This window comes from Haplochromis burtoni, unplaced genomic scaffold (assembly GCF_018398535.1).
Source record: "Haplochromis burtoni strain Fernald_Lab_line unplaced genomic scaffold, NCSU_Asbu1 Contig_274, whole genome shotgun sequence".
Taxonomy (NCBI): domain Eukaryota; kingdom Metazoa; phylum Chordata; class Actinopteri; order Cichliformes; family Cichlidae; genus Haplochromis; species Haplochromis burtoni.
In genome coordinates this window covers 573,718-595,893 of record NW_024582635.1, presented here as the reverse complement: position 1 = coordinate 595,893, position 22,176 = coordinate 573,718, and the positions used below count along the sequence as shown (strand labels likewise).

The 22,176-nt window shown below is 39.6% G+C and overlaps 1 protein-coding gene across 1 annotated transcript in view; it reads left to right on the top strand.

The window, feature by feature from the left end:
- Positions 1 to 2,319: 2,319 nt before the first annotated feature.
- The window catches only part of LOC102303915 (general transcription factor IIF subunit 2), a 64,896-nt gene continuing 45,039 nt past the window's right edge, over positions 2,320 to 22,176 (top strand). Inside the window, exons 1-4 of the mRNA XM_005940436.3 lie at positions 2,320 to 2,471; positions 3,832 to 3,905; positions 4,149 to 4,167; positions 4,973 to 5,117. Of these exons, the coding sequence (XP_005940498.1) occupies positions 2,406 to 2,471; positions 3,832 to 3,905; positions 4,149 to 4,167; positions 4,973 to 5,117 (304 nt within the window). The 5' untranslated portion in view covers positions 2,320 to 2,405. The remainder of the gene's footprint in view (positions 2,472 to 3,831; positions 3,906 to 4,148; positions 4,168 to 4,972; positions 5,118 to 22,176) is intronic.

Here is a 22,176-nt window from a genome sequence, read left to right as displayed (position 1 = left end):
AGTGCTTGCTGTCATGTTCAAGTAAACAGAGATGACCTAGAAATAGCAAATTGGGTCAAATTGTGTTCAATGTGTTATACACTCAGAGATGCTCTTCTGCCAACTTGGTTGTTGTCCACAAGGCCATTCTTCTGTGACTTCTGACATCACAAAGGCACTTTGGCCCACAGGTTTGTGGCTCACTGGACATTTTTCTCTTTTTTAAACCCCAGAGACAGCTGTGTTGGAAAATCCGAAAAGATCAACAATTTTGATAAAATAGAAGTAAAAAAACCATATCACGTTCAGTCTCACTTAAATAACCTTTCTGCCCCATTATGATGGTCGGTGTGAACTTTAGCAGTTTGCCTTGACCTAACAATCTTTATGTTGTGCCTATGTGGTTGGCTGATTTGATATTTGTGTTAGCGAGCAGTTGAGCAGCAGGAGCATACCTAATGAAGTGTCAGTGTATTGGGAAAGCAAAATAAAGAAACCTAAGGAGCTTGCTGCAGCCAGGCTGATCATAGTGGGAGATAGAGGGCTTCTCCTCTCACCTCCTGCCTGTGACCTGGAAATCAATCTCAGTGCCCCACACTGAAGTGTGTCTCAACACTTTAAATGCATTTGGAGAAGAGAGGAGGCTAACCAGAGGATATATAATCGAAGCTGCACAGGTCTATCCTCTACAGCAGTACTTTCAGTTTATACAAAAGTTGCTGCAATATACAAACCAGGGTGGAAGGACTCACTAAACAGCTCATCTTTGCATTCATAAATTGTTTTAGTTAATTAAGATGGTCACACTTTCAGCTTTTTAAGTGTTCCTGTGTGTGTGATTAAAAACAAGGATAATATTTATATATATGCCATATTTTGAGTTTAATTAAAAGAGGTTCTAGACAGTCGTGAGCTCAGTTACACCTGAGATATTAAAACATAGCTGCAGTGTTTATTATTACAAAATAATATCAAGCATCACAGTTAACTGACACCGCTTTAAATTGCTGCTGCTCCAAGGCGAGGGCGTCTCATTTCATTAAGCGACCGTCTCTTGTTCAGCTCTTCTATTTCCATCACTGGTGAGAGAGAGTAAGATGCAAGGAGAGAAATCAGGGAAATGAGAAGCTTTCATATCTGAGCACACTGGGCTCAGGTGTAGCTCATGCAGCTAATTGCCCTCCAATCAGCTCCTGCAGGACAAAACAGGGCACAGCACAAAACAACAACACAGACGCCACCTAACCTTTCAAATTGCACATCCTCACTTGGTCTCTTTGTGTCTCTGTGCTTTCCTTTAAAGATGTGAGGAAGACCAATAAAAAGAGAGGAGATGAGGAAGACTTGAGGAAATCTTAAACTTAAGGCACAGTAATTTGCAGCGATCATTATTTTCACACCTTTGCAGACTGAGATGTCCGTCAATTTTGTACTTTTCACCAGGTTGTTTATGCTGTGATATAAGAAACTTGGGGGCTTCAGCAGTGTGTCCTTTAAAGCCACCTACAGCGTGCACATATAATGCTTTCATTGCAGCGCTTGACCCTGGACTTTAGTGGCCTGACAATCAGACTCTCTTTGCTCTCTTTGAATGTTGAGAGAGTGATGATTCAGAGGTCTAGACCGTCGTTCAGTCCTTATTTGACCTAAGTATATTTTGCTTGATGCAACCATATGATTACTTGTCCATTATGGCTGAATTATTGTAAAAAAAAAAGTGGACATAATTAGCTGTTGAGCTTCCTTTTAACATTTTAACTTCTTTACTTTTCAATCTAATCTAAATATGCACATACTGAAGGCTTATTTTAGAAGAAATAGTCTAAGACTTGGATGGAGAAGGCTTAAGATCACAACCCTTAATCACTGTCTTGCTCATGGGATGTCATGTAATTTTAATAGGCAGCCTGTAGCTCATAAAATCACAGAAGCCTGTGGCATTTGTCCCCGTCATGTCATTACTTCTCCCCCAGCAGATCCGTGATAAATGAAGTCTTTAAAGAGCAAACAGTCCCACATTAATCAAAATGTTGAGAGCTGAAAATCTGTCCACAGAAATGGTCACGCATGAGGACGTTACATAATAAAATATTAAGAGTATTAAGAGAAACTTTTTTTTAATCTATGTGTGAACCTGCAGATAATGGAGGAAAATAAAGTGGTTTTCTTTTCTCCATGAAAGGATAAGGATCGAGGTATAATCAGCCTCAGGCTATTTTACATAATAAAGCCAAGACTTAACATTTCTGTGCAAGTATTTTTTTTTTTAATCATAAAAATCCGTTTTATTTTGAAAGATAGAACAGGAAGTCTTATTTTGAAGCCTCCCCTGCCTAATTGGATACTCCTGAGTAAATTGAACGGTCACCAGGCGTCCCTGTTTGTACTTGTTTATTTAGCCAATTCTCGCATTACTGTTTAAAACGATGTCAGAGAAAATGGAGGTTGACCTGACTGGAGTCAAACAAAGTAAAGGCGTGTGGCTTGTGAAGGTTTGTTTACCTGAAAATGATCAAATCACGACGTCATTTCATCTTCACAGACGTTCACAGGTGTTATCAGTTTATTGGTAACACACAGGCACTGCTTTGAAAAGTGATTTTTTTTAAATAATTCACCTTACTTAAAGGTGTCGACTTGATCGAAGGATTGAAGCTACAGAACTTTTATTGCGCATTCATGTCGCGTGAGAATAATCGGAAAAACGAGCTTCCGGGTGCGGGTAACTTCACATGAACTTGGAAAAACGTTTTTTGTTGTTGTTGTTGTTGTTGTGTTTTGTTTTTTAACAAGTGCTCGTACTTATTGTTTTACGTTAGATGTTTAAGCGGAATATGTTTGTGTGTGTGTGACCAAGAGAAAAAACAACTGAAGCCTTGACTTTATTGTGCATTCACGTGGTATCGTAGTAATGGGGAGGGAAAAAATTAGCCCACTTGGAAGAATCGGAGCAAGATTTGAAGCTGTCCTTTATCAATATCTAAGTCTAATAAATATTTCTTGCAATACAAGAAGTACAAATAATTGTGACTTGAGAAGAGAATAAAGAGAAAAGGGATGCATATGCTTGATATTCAAAATAAATTAGAGGATGGCTTTGTGACTTATTCCCTTGGTTATTCATTGTTTAATTCCTTAACGGGTGAGCACTTCCCTCACAGATTATCTGAATATAAAATAAAATTTAAAATGACTGCAAATTTCCAGTAATAAAATAAAACATCTGTTTTCTGTAAATGAATCTTACTCCCAAATAACACATCAAAGACATTTTCTCCCTCAGTCCAAAAAGTTTAAGATGAAAACATTCATAAAAATAAGTATAGAAAATATCCAGATAATGATGTTATACTCAAGAAGTGGTTTAAGCTTTTCATCAGGTATCTTGGACTCGTACCTCTGGGATTACATCAGAAACTGTGTTGTTTTCCAACTTCAAGGCGGCAGCTAATGGTGCTAGCTCCCAGTGCATGTGATACTTATGATTAGAGCCCTTTGATAAGGGGACTAAACTAGCCATTTGATCATCTATCGATATCTGTATTTAAAACAGCAGCAATGGGAGAAACGTCCTTCAACCATGCTATGACCGTCAATGCATAGTTCACCCTAAAGATGCACATCGGGTGTGTTATTGCATTTAACCAGGACAAAAACAAAGTGACAGCAGATTATTTTAATTCATTTTATTTCCCTATGCCTACCACCTATAGATCTCAGTCAGTAGGAAAAATATCAGCATATGAATTGGTCAACTAAAATTCAGGTAAACACAACAGCCAGAAGAGCAACTCCCCCAAACATGAACGCACTCTTCTTATGATGTCTTTAAACTGGTGCATTTCTCTCCAGGTTCCCAAGTATTTATCTCAGCAGTGGGACAAAGCTGCAGAAAAGGGAGAAGTTGGAAAGATTGCAATTGGAAAGTAGGTACCGCAGTGTGGATGTGTCCATATTAGTTTTTAGTGTTAGTGCTGCAGTGATTAGCTGATTGTTCAGCAGCTGTTTTAAAAAAGTATTTTTTTAACAAAAATGGCAGTTTTTGAATGTTTATATCATCATCATCATCATAAACTGAATCTTGGCTGTAGCTGTGGGAAAATTGTAATTATTGACTTATTGAGATTAATGAAATGTTAAATTATTCTGTTTTCTCACAATTCCGACAGGAAGCAAGGCAAAACAGAGGTGAGTCAGCTTTGGATGATTTGGTTTGTTGGTTAAATGTTTGAATAAAACACGCTGGTTTTTAACTACAATGAGATGACCTTTAAAGGCCTTTCCGCCTGTTTTCTTCCTGTTTTTTTTAGATCAGCAGGAACGGCTTGTTTCTAATGATATACACACCTTCATACTAAATCAAGTTAGTTTCATATTTTTGGACATAGGTATCATTTTTAATATTTAACTTGTGTACCAAATATTTGCACTTATCTTGTGAATTAATGACTTAAAGTGCAGACTCTGGTTTAATTTGAGGGTTTTAGGAATTACACCTTTTATAAGAAAAATAAAAAAATATCACAAAGTCGAAAACAGTTTTCTTGTTGGTGTCAAGTGTTTCAGGCTTCAGGTATTTATCGCCTGCAAAAGGTTTGTCAACAAAGTATTAAAAATAAAGGTTTTATTACCAACGTGTAAAATATTGTGTTTAAAATGACTTTAAAAGTTAATGCAATATTGTTGTTTAACCAGCTGAATTAAAGCTGAGAGTCTGCCCTTCATTTGAGCTGAAACTCGATTGTTTTGTATCTGCTGTGATGGCCTATTATTATTATTATTAAAATTGTGTCACTGTCCAAATATCCGCAGTCCCACCTATATATTCTATATTTAAAATCAAGATTATATCACAGCTAGCTTTGTGTAATTTTACTCTTTCTTTCTTCTATATTACATCCCATCACTGTCTGCTGCTGCTCTGACCCACCTCCCTCTGATGGATCGATATGATTTCAGTGCATCGTGTTTGACCTCCAGCTTTGTTTCTCAGGTATGTTTCAGCCTCAGTGACGAGCTGATAGCCTTGGATGCTGTGGGGGAGAACGATGCATCACTGGAGGTCCCAAAGGATCATCCCTTCACAATGCACCCAGTGGGTGGACAGACCATGGCAGTCTTCAGCCACAGTAACACAGGTCAGTCTAAACCAGCTGTTCCAGCCCTCGTCTCCGTGCTGCTTTCGTGCCGGATCATGAAGCCATCTGGATCATGTTTGGTAGCTGGCTCGAGGGTTCAAACTGAAATAGATAGACAGTGCATGTGATTCCTGCAGGGTGGTGCATAATAAAGTCAAGAAAGATCGGCTTTGATATAAGAGGGAGAAAATATAAAAGTTCTGTTTTATTTAATAATTAAAGAAACTTTTTTTGGTTTTGCTTTCAATACGAGCGAATCCTTCCTGCATATTCAGAGCAACAACTAAACAATCGTGATGCTTTTTTGTTTGCAGTGTTCGTAACAGTCCACATAAGGATTCCTGAATCAGCCTACAAGTGTCTTTCCACTTTTAAGAGGTTATTAAGAGAGAGGTGCAGCAGAGGTGGAACAAACGCGTCTTAATTTTGACCAGGAGATTGACTCTGGGGCCGTTAGACTTCTTTTAAATGAGACCCACTAAGGCCATTTCCAGCTCTGTATTTTTATTCTTGGATTCTATTAAAGTGCTTTGCATAATTCACAGTTTTCAGATTTAACAATGTTATACAAGGCCTTGGTGCAGTCCTGTTTTAGCTCTTGTTTTAAGGAGACCCTTGTTTTTCAGGTAGCTTTCTTTTTATTGGCTGCTACTCACAAACAGAATTGACTTGGCTGGTGAGTTATTACGCACTCATTAGCTGGTTCCAGCTTCCATGGTCACCGTCCCGCTGTCTGTATCCACACTTTTCCTGGGGCTAGTTCATCCTGCCCTCCAGTTCTTCTTACAAAAAGCGTCCCACTGTGCTTTTCATATACCACACCTGGCCACAAGCCAGCAAGCTGTGCTTCTTATGCATTTAAAGTTGGAGAATAGATTGAGATTGTTGAGGCTCAAAGACCTCTAGTCATTTACTTTGCCCAGTAAAACAGAAAGACTTGGCTCCAGGGATCCTGAAGGGAATCAGTTGCTTGAGAGATCGATTAGTCTTTCACTTGAAATCAGGTCAGGGGAACAATTTGCACGTCAGGACCACTTTGGGTCTTGACCAGAGCCTGGCTTTGCAGAGTTAGGCAAGAATGTAATGCGTATGGAGAATTCACAGCAAGCAAATAGGCGTCATGCGCACTGCCTCCTGTGAGCTGTACCCAGACAGCAGCTTCATCTAAACCTCAGCTAAACTGAGACCACCTCTGTGCAGACTTGATTTTATCTGTTATCTGTTATCTGGAGTTCATGTGTGACAACAGCTTAAATTAGGTTTAGTTACAAAAACAACTATGTTATGGTTAGGAGAAGTTTAAAATACTATTTTTTACTCTGTTAAAATGTTTAGAAAGCTCAATTTTCAAGGTCAGTGGGGCACAGAGTCGTTTTCTGAGGTAGCGTTGTCTGATTAAGAAAAGAGAAGTTGTTGTATAATCAGAAAAACAGGAAAAATGTGGTTTAGATCCAAGGCAGGCATCAGCATTAGAGTAGCTTCCTTGCACACTTGCAATATATTATGCTAATGCTGTGGAATGAGTTCCAGTCAAAGCAACCATAAAAGCCATTTTCTGGTTCCTCTAATTGTAAAGTATTGATCGGAGAATAGAAAGAGAAAAGTCTTTGAGCTGCCATGTTGACGACTAATATAAGGGGGAAGAAAAGCTGGGAATCTACTCAGGATGTGACATTTAAGTAGCCTTCGAGTCTCTTAGGTTTACTTGCACTGATGGAAAGCTGTTTTTGATATATTCTGCACTGATTGCACTGTAAAATTCATGAGGATACTCGGAGAGCGGCTTCTGATTTGTGGAGGACGTTCGCTGCCAGGCACGATGTGTCATACCCCGTCTAAGCCAAAGGGATTTGTCGGGATTTGCATCAGACCAAGAGCTTAAAAATAGCTGCAACTGTGTGGTTTGGTGTCTGGGAGTGTGTGAACCATGAATTACAATAGATTAGAGTGTTAATTTTAAAGGGATAACTTTATTTTAACACTTGAACAAGTCGAGTGAATCAAAAGTAAAGAACAATGAACTGGATTTAATTAACATTTCTAGGCAATACAAAGGGGAATAACTGAAAGTTAAATTATTAGAAAATGGAAAGAAAAGCTCCCTGACGTGAAATAAATTTTTTTTCTCAGTTCAGTGAAAACTTCCATTTAGTGAAAAGGTAAATAAATTGCAGGGGGTGGGGTGCTCAAATCAGCAAAATGTCAAGAGCAATTCTGCAGCTCCCAGGGTGCCGGTGCTCAGTAACAACGAAATTACTGTTTGTGGTGGTGGTGCCTTTTTTTTTTTTCTTTTTTTTTTTTAAACCCCGATAAGGGGGCACGCATTTGGGTGGTGGTGTATTTCGAGCGCTCCCCGGGCGTTACCAGATTAGTTTTGACTGGAGACCAGAAGTCTGTCCAGAGTGGAAGGTGTGAATCCGAATGGAGCAGTGAATACATTTCGTGGGCAGTTTGGAGAGAAAAAGAACAGATTTTTTTTTGTGGGGTTTTTTTCCCCAGCAACACGACAGATAAAGCTTTTTTTTTTTTTTTTTTTTTTTTTTTTTTTTTTAAATATTACATTCAAAAGCAAAGAAACAGAACAGAAACACCTCACCGCAAGTAAATTTTAACTTAATCTTTGAAGATATTTTCAGAACACTAATTGGAAAAACAAAGTTTTAATGCTTGATTACTTTAATGTAGGGTTACTGCAGCTCCTGACCCTTTTCTTTTGGACTTTGAAACCTGAAGTGATACCTGAACATAAATATAACAAAAAAATATTACGGGTGAAAGCCTGAAACTTTTACTGGCTTTTCTCACCATAAAAATGAACCAGGGGACAGATACCCAAAAAATATCTGAGTATTGACTAGATAAAATACAGAGTTGCATATTTGAGTGCACACTAATAAAAAAAGGACAATTTCTGAATGGGTTACAGCTTTATTTATAAAACACACAGTCGTTTTTTTTTTTTTTTTTTTTTTTTTTTTTTTTTAAATGACATCAGAAACAGCAGTATGCGACATTACGTGATGGCAGAGCTTCAGTTCATCCTTTGTCATTTTTTTTTTTTTTTTTTTTTTAATAAATAGGACAGGGGGAATGAATGAGAGAAAGAGGGGGAGAGAAAGAAAGAAAACCAAAGGGGAGAAGAGACGGTGAGAAGGGGGGAGAAAAAAAAAAAACAACAACTCCTGGGTCACCTGTATGGAGAAAAAAACAAAAAAAACAAACAAAAACAAACAGAGGAGACAGCAAACAACAAAGAGCAACATAATAATAGAGAAAACAAAGCACCATCACAATAAACTAGCTAGTCATAGATATCAATAGTTACTGAATAATAAACGATATTGTGCAGCACGCAAGATAGACAGCGCACAGTGTGCTTTGAGGCAGCAGCCAAGAAAGCTTTAGTCCGCGTCTGTGAATACCCATGTGTACACCTGTGTGCATACCTGTGTGGATCAGCATGCTTGCATTCCAAAGGTTTCTCCATGTAATGATCTGCTAGGGAGTGTGGGGGGGCCACAGCCCCGTCCTCCAGGGTGTGAAGCGGGTATGGAGGAGATCAAAACTCCAGACATCCAGAGGCCCCCAGAACACAAGAGACCACGGAAGACCAACAGAGGGGCAGCCGCGCCACTGTTCCAGTAAGAGCTGAGGAGAGTCCCAGATGAGGGCTCGCCCAGCAGCCGCGGAGCAGAAGCCAGGGGGAGTTGCAGTGACGCGCCCGTGAGCTCCGCCGGCCCCCAGCTGTGCCTGAGTGACCGAGCCCCAGGCCGAGAGGCCGGGGGCACCCCACCTCCAAAGGGGGCCCGAGCGAGCCCCAGGCCCCAGGCCCCGACAAGCGGCCGCCAAGGAGTGAGCCGGTGTGTACCCGGACGCCCACCCCCAGACACAAAGAACCACCAGCACACCGACACCTGAGGGAGTCCGCCACCGGCAGGGGAAGTGGTGGTGGGTAGAGATAGGCCTCCAAACCTTGGAGGGCCTGAGGTGTCCCCAGAGAGGTGGCGTCTGATACCCAACCTGACATATAGACACAGACATACAGGCACACACAGACACAAACATCCATTCCCACCCTCATGCTCTCATGTGCACTCACTCCACACTCAACCAACATGGAGATAGACATAAAGAGACGCTGTACACACAATCACACTCCCCAAGCGTACTCTACAAACCGGGTCTAGGTACCCTTGCCCCTGGAGGGGGGAATTGCACCCAGACCCAGGTGGTTTATAAAACACACAGCGTACTTTCTTAATCACAAAAATGAAGAAAATTTATTGAATTTAACCTTGAGATCCACTTTATAGACAAGCATATTCCCTTGGAGGAGTCTATTAATTCAGGTTAAGATTAAAATGTACTAAGAGGCATTAAAACGCACATATATAACAGTTGTCATATGTACAAATAAATAAATAAAAACCATTAAGCGTAATGAAAAAAGAATTAGTAACTCATTTCATGTGAGTAGCCTTGCAAGGTCTACTTGCCGTGTTCACATACTGCGATTAGGAGCCTGTATTATTGTAGGGTAACAATCCTACAGTAATACAGAGAAAACCCCAACAATCAGATGGCCCTCTCTAGCTACAGTGGGAAAGAAAAACTCCCTTTCAACAGGAAGAAACCTCCAGCAGAAACAAACTCAGGGGAAGCAGCCATGTATAGAACGGCACAATATTTGGACTTATTTTCAGAAGTTTTATAACTCTTCCTATGGATAAAGACTTGCCACATGGTCATTCAACAGAATAATGTAATAAGCAGCCTTTTCAACTATTTATGTCATTAAAAAATTCAGTTTTTACAAGTGGTCGACAGTGTCAAAAGAGAGAGAGGAAAAAAAGGTGAATACCATGTGAATTAACAAAAACTATATAGTAGCCTTTAAACTTTTGTTTTATAATTACAGGACAATCTGGGCAATGATGAGATTTACTCGTCCAGCCTGCCTAAGATCAGAATGGGCTGTATGTGGCCCACGATATTTGACATCCCTGATTTGGATGGTCGAGCAGAAAGACCACAATAATCTGAGGTGGAATGACTCCAGAATGAGTTGGACTGTGTTACAGAGAAACCAAAGCAGTGCTCCTGCTTTGTGTGACTGACTTGCAAATAGTGACTCAGCCCTGCAGCTTGTATACATGGGTGTCAGTAACAATAGATTTTAAGAGCTGGAGCTGACATGAAGATGGCGGTGTAGCCAAACCATTAGTACCAACACATTCACCGTGTCAAATTTGCAGACATGTTGGTCGTGTCTAGTTTGCTGAAAAGGAGGGCAGTGTTCATAGAGTAAATTTACTACATGAGCGGTTCAGTTATAAGAATGGCTCCCACGTAAGCCAGACATGAGCTCATGTGTTTATATTGGTTGATACTAATTTATACTTTAATTAATAGGCTTCAACACCACAAGCACCATTGGGAAATCCAGTCCACGAGTTAAGTTATTTGTGATACTATATTTATGTCTGTCTGTGTAGGGTAAAGGCCTGAGTAACAATCAACACAGACATGCTTGTGTGCAGTCTGTGTTGGCAACAGCAGCCGTTGGTGCTGCACGGGGACAGAAAGGTGATAAGTTTATTTCAGTTTATAGTTCACCACAAAGAGAAAGAAGTGAAGAAAAATCATTAAAGATCAAGAAAGTTTACATGAGAACTCTGGAAAGTGGATTTTTTTAAAAATTGTTTTTAACACTCATTAAGCTAGAGGACCAATTACAGCACAGATGCAAATGTTAGTAGCCCTCAGACAAGTTGTTCCAAAAGACTTTAACACTGCCCCCTGGTGTGAGTCTACAGCTATAGCATGTAGAAATGTGAGGATCTAGATATCAAAGTAGCATTGCCACTAATGATGCACACTTTAAAACTTTAAACAGGTTCAAGCCAAAAGTTTTTGTTTTTTTACTGCATGTTGACTTCATTTTTTTTAGCCAAAGTATTAAAAAAAAGTTAATTAAAGTAAATCCCTGTCGTTTTAAATCTGAACCAGTCTTTCTTTCAATATAGGAACATTTCACTTTCAATATTTATTTTCCAGTTCACAAAAACTAATCAATTCCCAAATCCTCCACAACTTATGTTTCCAAAAAACAAATATGTCCTCCAGCATTTGAGAGTATTATGCAACCCTTTTAAATGTTTTAATGGGACCCTGTGTGCCCGTGTAGGAAAGAAAATTCAATTTAGGTAAAGAGATAATAGTTTAGGCCACTAGACTGACGGTGATGCAGCTTTTGTAGTTTTGCCTCTGTGCACCGTCGCTGTGGATTTTAAATCAAACAATAAAAATGCGACTGAAGTGCAGACTTTTAGCTTTAATTCAAGGAGTTTAAATAAAGTGATGCATTAACTGTTTGGCAGCATTTTGACAGTCCTCCATTTCTAGCAGCTTGAAAGCAATTTTTACAAAAGGTTTGTTTGTTTTTTAATACTTGCAGTCATTTTTGCCTGAAGTCTAGAACCTCCTTTGAAATGCTGTACGGTGCCTTTTCTCTTTAGTAACTGAAAACATGCTGTATTAGGTTGAGATCGAGTAACAAACATGTAGATATGGTTTTTTTTTTTGTTTTTGTTTTTTAAATCTGTTCGAACGGTTTTGCAGCATTTAACTAAATTATTCACTTTCTGGGATCTTTTAGGTGTTTCTGTGCTGCGGAGCTGGCAATTGCACTCAGTCCTTTTAAGAATGCACCTGGTTGTTCATTTGGACACTCCTAAAGTCATTCCTCTGTCTCTAGTTTATTAGGTTATTGGTTTATTTTTGGTTTTTCAGCTTGAAGATAGCTTCCTTCACTTGCATTAGCATGTCTTTGAACCTCGTATTGAGAGTTGCCAGCAAACAGCTACAAAATGCAAGTTTAATATTTAGAATCAACTCCAGATGTTTTTTTTTTAAGCTTAAAAAAGAAATGAGGTACCAAGCCTCACTTGGCCATAAAACTGCCTGTCAGTTGTCCAATGACTTTAGAGCATCTGAAAATAATGACTCTGTATAAAAAGAAAAACTCTTTCTTAAACAGTTAATGCCATACTTTTGTTGAAATCCTTTAAATAAAGCTGAAAGTCTCTACTCAGTCACATCTGTAATATTTAAAATCCACTGTGGTTGTGCACAGAGGCAAAATTGCGAAAAATTGTCATGGTTCAAAACCTTTTTGGACCTAATTGTGTTTATGAATATTTGCACTATCCCCAAATCACAGAATAATAATTAATATCGACGTTATCAGCCATCTCTGTCTCAGAAAACTATTACCAAACTGCAATGAAAATTAAAATAAAGCGTTGTCCTTATCGAGGTTTATTCTATCACCGCCTTCACGCACTTTAGATGCACCCACACTTGCATGTGCATGTTAATACCTCCTACATGTGATAATGGATATTTCAGTTTCTCTTTTTCAAGGCTTTTTCCTGTTTGTTCAGTCCTTTATTAAAACCAGAAACAGAAACACTTTAATACGTGCTGAAGTGAAAATTTTCAGCAGAAGTTTAGAATTGTAATTTTTTTTTTTAATAATTTTAATTTTTTTTTAAAGAGAGAAACATTATTGCGTTAGTCTGCAGCAGCAGAAGCAGCAGTGGGTGGGCACAGGTGTCAGAGGATCACCAGGATTATAATCTTATGTTTGTGAATGTGGAAACGGCACAGGAGGCGTTTAAACCTCTTCATTTTTTTCTAGAAGGTGTTGGTGCTCCAGATGGCTGGCCTGACTGCCAGAGTGCACTGGAAACAAGACGTAGGATAATGTCCTCTGAGATGCGGTGGTGTGTAGTCTCTATTTACCTGACCGGCGCTCAGCTCCACCCCCACTCGCCCACAGGAAAGGTGTACTGTATGACACCGGTCTCCCACTCGCTTCCCCACAGTCTCGCACTCCGAAGCGCACACGTACAATTACACAGCAGCTTTCCAGCCGTAACCGTACCTGCGCACGCACGCACGCCTGCACGGGTTTGATCTGCACTTGCACTCTCGCTCTCACACTTTTTGCCTCACCTACTCAAATGTTAACAGATTCTTGACACCTCGGCCAAAGCAGGTTCAGGCTATATTTTGAAATAATGGATTTTCTGTGTGATACATTTGGGAAATTATATAATCAGCCATTGGCATTTAAATTTCCACTATATTACCTTCTCTTGACTCCTTTTAGAGATCGCAGTGGGTTTGAATCCTAGTTAAACTCAATTTAATCAATGTTTGCAGTCATTGTAGATGTCGCATGTTTATAAATTGATCTTTTTTAAGTACAGTTGGTCTGAACTAACTTAAAGGCAGAGACGATGTCATTAATTATATCATGGCTGCAGTTCTAGTCATCACTACTAAAGTGAATTGTAACTGAATTTTATTTTCAGTTACAGTTTTGGCTTCCAAACATTAATAAATCGAGAGAAACTGACTGTTGTGCTTTGTTTTGAAAAAGTTTTCCTGTTTTGTCTTTAAGCGCATCCTTTTCATTTTCTTTGCTTTCAAATTCTCTTTCTACCAGACTGTCGCATGGTGACTTCAGTTCACATTTTATTATTTATTTTTAATTTGAGTTGTAATTAAGGTTTAAGGAAATATGCTCAATTACAAAGCTATGTTTCATCTTTTTAATGAATCCACTGGGTTTTTTTTTCAAAGTCTGAGAGTAATTTTGTTTAATAAATGCATATCATGTTTTTTTCTTTGGTCATAATCAGTCTTACTGCACAGCTGGATTACTGTCAGACCTACACGTGCTGGTATTATTATCCACAGAATGTCATCAGCTATAGATCCTTATATAGAAAAGTCTTTGATCAGACTCAGCTTTGTATATTTACACATCAAGGGACATGAACTTTTTCCTTACCCTCATTGTACTCAGTAGAATAGACAAACAGAAAATAACAAGTATAGCATATTTATATGTATATTTCATTTTATATTTGTATGTGCATTTGTGCAGAGTGGAGATTGGGATAAATTATGGACTAACTGGTTACTATACATGCATGAGGACTGGACAGTGTAGATATGTATGACAAAGCAGAAGTACAGGATGTTGAAATTGCAAGATTTTAAGAAACTAAATACTAAAATGATACCTTTAGAGTGAGAAAATATCAGAAGCGGCATTATTACTAGTCTTAATTTAATAACAATTTATTCCCTTAAAATCTTGTGAGTCAAGTGTACTTACTATTTGCAATCGAGTTTATTTTATTTTTTCGTTTGTTTGTTTGTTTGATTTGGTTGATTTGATCATTTGTTTAGTTTTCAATAGTTTCGATGTCTGACTGCTCCCTTTAGGGATCATCTCTGTGATATATTATCATTATTAACGCATGACGATGGCCAAAAATCAAACTCCAGTCTTCAAAATGGGAACCCTCACACCTGCTGTACGTGGTCCGGCTCAGTTCATGACACACTAACTCTAAACTTGATTTCCAGTTGTGACTGAAGTGACTATTTATCACTGACAAACATCTATCTAAAAACCTAAAAAAAAGGTGTTATTCAGTTGAAGAATTGGAATAACGCTATATAAAACTGTGTGGCAGTGATATGCAAATTACATTGTGACGCAAAAGTGTTTCTTCCATTTAACGTCCCAGAGTTGGCTGGGCCTGCTTGATCCATCTCTGCTTGTAAGGAAATATGTAATTTAGCCAACCACGCAGTGTCTAATCCTTATAATCCAAACATTTCAGACTCTGTATAATGCATTCCTCCACCTCTGCTATACAAGTATGCACTGATCCAACAATTGTAAAAGGTTTTTAATTGTGACCATCCATGATTGATACGAGCACAAATGGTGCCTGACATGCCTTTTGTCCTGTAAGGCTGCTAGCTAAATGTTCCTCCATTATTTCCCCTCTCGTTGTTCTGCTTTGTTCCGGCAAAAAGAACCAGGTATTGATTAAGAGGTTGCTAAGCAACAGGCTTAGCTGCCACAGTAGCGTGCAGAAGAGAAAAGAAAAGCCAGATGTAATGTGCTGCTCTGCTACAGTAGAGTCTGTGTGAAGCTTTCACTCCGACTTTGCAGTCCTTGAGTTCTTTGAAACTATTGAAAACCACAGAACAGTCTGTCCTCTTATTATCAGTGTTTACACAGCTACAGGATTCACTTTGAGTTCTTTTATAACTTTGCACACTTGTTGAAACACTCGGGTGTGTAGTCCCTTTACCTTCTTGTATGTTCTGGTTCGCTTTACAGTCTGTTGAGACTATTAAATAATAAAACGTCTTTTCTGAATAGATATTTTATTTTGTAGGATTGACTCTACCGCTCTTGTGCGGTGTAATCGTGCAATTCTGAACCCCGTTAGTGTGTTTGAATAAATTTTCTTGTAAAAACATTTTAATGCTAATCTATGCTTTAATGCTCCTAAAACTGATAAAGTTAACTTCTAATAAGCTCACACCTGCATACAACAGCCCTTTACCTGCATTTGTTTATGAAACTATAGTTGACTCCTCTTGTTTTAAAAAGTTAGAAAATATCTGATCACTTGATTAGATACAGAAAAGTGCAGGTAGCCCAAAGTCAAGAAGATGTGTAGCTCTGAAGGTAACTATTGATCTTTGAGTCCAAACCCTGCACTGCTGACGAGTGAGGAAGTCGATGCAGAGCTTTGCAGATGCTGCTCTTCTTGTGGTTTCCTGCTGTCTCCTGACACTTGAAGGCACCATTAAAAATATGTGGAAGTCAGTAGGGCTGTGCGATATGACCAAAATCTCATATCCCAATATAAGAATTCTATCGTCCCGATAACGATATAAATCACAAAAATGTAACATTTTCTGTGAATCTCGGGCAGCTCGACTTGGTGAAGTGTTTCCAGCTGCGCGTCCTTTACCCGGAGTCGAGTGTTTTAACCGATGCATGAAACATACATTTTTAGACATAAGTTGTAACGGCCGCCGTTTTCTTTGTATTTATTACACGGCGTGCTGCGGGGAAAAGCCTGTTCTAACGTTTGAGTCTAAGGTTTATTTTTTAGCACCTGGCGGCTCTTTTTTACTTCTCATCCGTAAATAATCTGCTCTTTCACGTGATTCAGTTTATTTTGAAAAGTCTCAACAGGATCTTGAGCTTTATTGTGAAAGGTTTATGATAAGATAAGATAAGAACCTTTATTAGTCCCACACGTGGGAAATTTGTTTTGTCACAGCAGGAAGTGGACAGTGCAAAAGTTATGAGGCAAAAATTAGAATACAATAAGAATAAATACAGTACACAACTGTACAGAATAGAATAAAATAAAATACTATATACAGTAGAATAAAATAAAATAAATATACAATAAGATAAAAATAGAATACAAATACAAATACTATATACAACTGAGAACATATGTGGAACATAAACAAGCGGACACGCGAAGGTGTTACCGTCGCTGTTGCTAATGACAACGCATAAAAACAGGTGCTTGTCCGTCAGCAGTGTGGTTATATTACATATAAGAGAAGGAGAGAACTTTAATAAATTAACATAGCCACTACAGTGACCATCAGAACGACGAAAAAATATTGCCGTAAACAGTTTATTTTGCGACACCACGAAACAAACGATAGCGTAAAATGAAACTATAGATGTTTTTATATCGTCATCCGATATATATCGTTATATCGAACAGCCCTAGAAGTCAGAAACATGGGTTTAAAGGTGTTTGTGATGTTAGCTGTCACATAAGTTATTTGCTTTTCAGAATTTTATGTTCATAATTCTTTCTTATGCTTTCATTCCCTGTTCGTGCATGCTTACTCCTGCTCAGTGGAGAGGACGGTGCACAAATCATTTACCGTTTTGATTTTTCTTTCTTTTTCTTAGTGATTAACTTTTTGAGCTTTGTTGTGTTTTCTCCTTTTTGGTGGTGATAGCAGCCTATCCGTCTCTTTTAGTTTAATTAATAATTAAAACCTTTAATTTATTGCCAGTTTCGCTTCCTCGCCTAATTTCCTTTCGACATGGATACGTTTGTTAATTTAAAACATTCCCTAGACTTTTAGGGAAAAGTAACAAATGTACACACTGTGTTGTTTGGTTCTTTGACTTCTGTCTTGCTGGTAGATGAAACTGTGAGTGCTAAATATAGAACTCTTCTATAATCGTGGGCAAGGATAAATTCTGAGATGATCTGTTTAGCAAGTAAACAGTGTTTGATTTTTCACCTGCCATGTGTGTTGCCTGCTGTTTTTGGAGAGAGGAAGTTGAAGATGGAGCTGCCTGGCAGGAGGAAAAGCGGAAAACCTAAGAGGAGGTTCATGGAGCTAATGAAGAAGGACATGCGGAGGGTTGGTGTGACAGAGGAGAATACTAAGAATGGGATGAGATGAAAGCCGATGATTTGCTCTGGCGACCCTTAAAGGGAGCAGCTGAAAGAAGGCGATCTGTGTGGCCTGCTGTCCACTGTATTAAAATAACAGGTTTAATTTTTATCTGAAAAACTAGTTAATGACAAACTCGAGTACCAGTCCAAAGCATCAGCACACCTCCACATTTGAGGATTTCTTTGTTGTGGAGCTGTATATTAACACTTTAGATGAACAGCTTTGTACACTCTCAACCAGGTCATCACCTGGAAAGCTTTACAACAGCCATGAAGGAGTTCTCACATATGCTGAGGACTTATTAGCTGTGTTTCACTCACACCAGCTCATCCCAAACTCTTAGTTGGTTTCGGTTCAAGTGATTTTTTTTTTTTTTTAGGAGCCAGATCAACTGATGCAGCACTCCACCACAGCCCCTGCAGAGCCCAGAAGTCTGTTTTTAGGCAATCTCCAAACAAATAATAGTCCCCCTAAACACAAAAGTCAATTACGGTGCTACGAAAACACATTGCTTTGTTTGTAGAGACATTGTAACAATGTCTCAATGTCTTTTAGTGTTTAATATTATCCTTACAAAGATTCCACTTACGTTTTATAAAAAGTAATATTTCAGTTCATACAGATATAATCATTCTACCAGACAGGCTGCAGGAGGACATTTAATACACATGACAGACATGAGTGCCGGTGGCAGCCCTGCCAGTTCTGGTGACTGTCAGTCAAGTTGCACAGGCGCGGGGCTGTGGGCACAGGTCCCAACTTGAGGACGTAGGGCCCTCGTGCTATCTCCATGGAGTCTGTTTCTGACAGTTTGGTCACAAACATGCACATGTGTAGCCCCCTGGAGGTCGTGTCTTCGGGCTCTGACAGTGTTCCTCCTGCTCCTTCTCACACAAAGGAGCAGATGCCAAACGTGCTGCTGGGTTGATGCCCTTCTATGGTCCTGTTCAGCTCTCTCCTCATATTACAGCCTGTCTCCTGTTGTCTCATGGTACCACACTCTTTGAAACTGGGGTACAGAGAAAACCTTATGTCTGCACATATGAGAGTGTTTGTGTTATTGAAGGAGCTGGAGTAGCTGTGCAGCCTCAATAGGCTGCAGATATCATCTCAGGCTACCAGCAGTAATGAAAAGCGAAACGACAGAAAAATCAGTCTGGAGGAAAAAGGAGAAAGCTATAGTCTGTGGCCACCGCCTGCAAAACAACGAAAGCAGGTGAAATGGATTCACAGTGTTTCCTGACTGGACAGAGTGATTTCCCTCAAGGTTAACAAACTTTGTTATACCGTAAAGATGGTGTGTTTCCTTTAGTTCAAAGAACAGTACTGTATCAAGCTGTGAAGGCTTCAGACCACAAATGAACGTATTTCTAAAGTCTGTGTGCTTTAGTAATAGATTTATTTATGCTGAAACGATATCAAGTATGTCACAAAGTTTGCTAAACACTGGGAAGAACTTGAAGCAAAGGAAGCAGTTGCGGTGTATCTGGTTTGTTATATTTTAAGGAGCTTATCTTGAATGTGTCTGTGTTTCGTTGTTGATGAGATGTTATGTCACTGTGTAATTTGTTGTAGTGCGTCATCACAATGCTGAGAACTTTCTGTTGAGAAAGATAACCCAGGAAGAAAAGCAGCTGGCAAAGGTGATTTCAGTGACTTTGAACATGGCACAGGGTGGTGGTTGGTGCCACGCAGGCAGAAACTCCTGATCTGTTGAGATTTTACAAACAACCATCTCTAGAGTTTATACAAAATGGTCTGAAAAAGAGAAAATATCCAGTGAGCTGCAGTTCTCTTGTTGAAAATGAATTGTTAATGCCAGAGGTTAGAGGTTAGAGGAGAAGTTGCCAGGCTACTCTGAGCTGATTTGAAGGCTGCATGGATTACAGAAGCAGAAGACGGCACAAGGTGCCACTCCTGTGGGCAAGGAACAAGAAACTGAGACTACTGTTTGCATGCACTCACCAGAATTGGACAACAGAAGACAGGAAAAATGTTTCCTGGTCTGATGAGTAGTGTGCTGTGTGAGGGATAGCTTCTTAGCATACTTTGGTACTCTGGTACCAACTGAGCATTGTTTAAACTCAGACTCATGTCCATCACTTTATTGCACCTGCTTCCAGCAGAATAACCAGGCATGTCACAGAGCTCAAATCATTTCAAACTGGTAGTCAGATTGTCTCCACTGTCACCAGATCTCAATCCAATAGAGCACATTTAGGATGTGGTATAAAGGGAGATTCACGTCATGGACATAGAGCCGACAACATGTCATGTCAACATGGACCAAAATCTCTGAGGAATGTTTCCAGCACCTTGTTGAATCTGTTTCATGAAGAAAAGGGGGACACACCTAAAATGGTCATCTCAGGCACAGGAGCCTGGCTGTGAGCGCAGGGGTTTCCACCACCTGCTATTCATACCTTCTGTCTGAGAGGGGCAGCCAATCAGAAGAAAGCTGGCTTAAAGGGAGCATAGCTATAAACACGTGTTTTAAATTTTAGGCCACATGTGAACTGAGGGGCTACACAAAATAAGAAGTATCTTTAATTATCAAGAGAACATTTAAAGAGATGAAATATGGAGCTAGAAATGAGCATAAATCATTTTAAGTGCGAGTGCAGATGGATTCTGGGCAATATTTGTCATTGCTCACACCGGCCAAGTCATTCTTGGAGGAACGGACGGAGGAAGGCTTTTGAAACTGTGTCTGTAATGGCGACCGTTGCTTTAGGTTTTCTAAACGCTGCTAAATGCCTACTACTGTGATTCCTTATGAGAGCATCTATAAAACCAGGGCCTCCTCCCACTCTGCAGCTCCATATTTAAGATGTGACCCTGTGTGTTGGAGTGCGGCAGCTTGATAAAGTCACCATCTGTAGTCTGACTGATAAATACTGATTGGCTTGGCTGTTGTTCCGAACAGGAAGCATGCGTTTACAACAACAATATCAGATCTCCGAGAGAGACAAAAGTGGAAATGTGGGCAGCGATTCAGAGGGCTGTGAGCAGGCTAAATATAAAGCAGAAATTGTCCTGTGTTGTTATTTGAAATCCCTGTTGCACAGTAGCATCACGCTCAAAAGTTCTGGAAGCGCGCAGGCTGCTGGTTGGATCCCGGGCAGACTGTCGTAGGTGTTTTATTGAAGGAGTGCGGGTGGCTTAGCTTTATAGGTTCATTCCACCAGTGTGGTTTATGAATTGCTGAGGCTTTAGAGAGGAATATCTCTTGACTGGATACCTCTTGGAAAAAAAGCATGGCTTTGTAGTTAGATGACACTAACAGCCGATGCTTGGTTATATCTGGCTTCATTCAGAAGCGTTCAGCAGGCTTTCCAGTATGAATTGTTTGTATTCATCTCCAGCTTTCAGCCATCCTCTCGCCATGCTAGAAGTTGTGCACGAATAGTGGAAAGGCTGGGCCGTTTCCTTGGCTGACGTCAAGGAGCAGTCTTTCTGTGTTTTGTTAGGCGAGTCAAGGCTGCGGTAAGCCAGTGGGGAGGCTTCGGACTTGCTGCTTTCACTGGGCTCAAACCTCTTGGGCATCCTTGCAGTCAGGGCTGGTTGAAGCTGTCAGCTCTCTCCTTTTGCACTGCTCTCTCGCAGCGCAGAGCATATCTCTGAAAATATAATGTCACAGGTATTGTTGGAAGTAATTTGTTTGCAAGCTGACATTTGTTTTGCTGTGTGTATGTGTCTGGAGACCCTCACTTTCAGCTTTGTGCTTTTATTTCCTCCTTTGTCTCCCTCCTCTCATTTATTCGGGTCACGTTTGGGCTGGTAGCTGCACATCGGGAGCGTAAGAATCCATTGTTACCAATCAACACATACATTTTAAAAGCTCATGCCACCCCACTGCGTAGGAATGAAAAACATATTTAGTGCCTGCTCAATTGCTTGCAAGTTAAGCAGAATCGTGAAAGCACCGCCTCATTTAAATGCACTCAGTGCCTAGTTTATTAGGTACAAATGGTTCAAACTAATGCATCAGTCCTGCAGTAAATCCCTCTGTGATGAAAGTGTTATATTTCTGTTGAAAGTGTTGTAGATTTGCGTTAACTGAATTAATTTTTTTAATTAAAGAGTGTGGTTTGTGGTGCTCTTTTCAACTTTGTTGAATTATATAGAGAGGTGGTGGTGGGGTTTGCTGTGTTGTTGTTGGGGTTTGTTTTTTTTGCCTCTGTGATATAAATGGTTTGGACAAGTTCAGCTAAGTGCACTTGGTGATGGCGTGTGCAATTATGCCTAAAGAACAAATGCATTTGGATTATTTATGTGAAAAACATGTTTATATAAATTACACGTAACCAAGAGGAATGGTGTCATATAGCCAAAACCATAGACTGTATTTAAAAGATGGATGTCGTCACCATGATATCACCCACTGGTTTGAAAAGTCCTGTTTTCCTTCTAAAAACAGGAATTCTCATATTGTTTTTAGAAGAAGGTGGAGTGCTAAGTTGTCTGCTCACAGTTGCAGGTTTGTTTAGTAGGATGCACCCACTGTGTATGTTAGAGTTGTGGAAATGGGGGATGACTTTGTGGATCGTTAGTGGTCAGTAACTCGCAATTCAAAGCAATTTTTCATCTTATTTTCCGTTGATGGATTAAATTAATATGATTATAATGGTAATAAATTAAATCTGCCTCATTGCAGTTTTCATCTCTCCTTTTCTGCACATAAATGACACAACACAGACCCACAGCCCGTGTGTGTGTGTGTGTG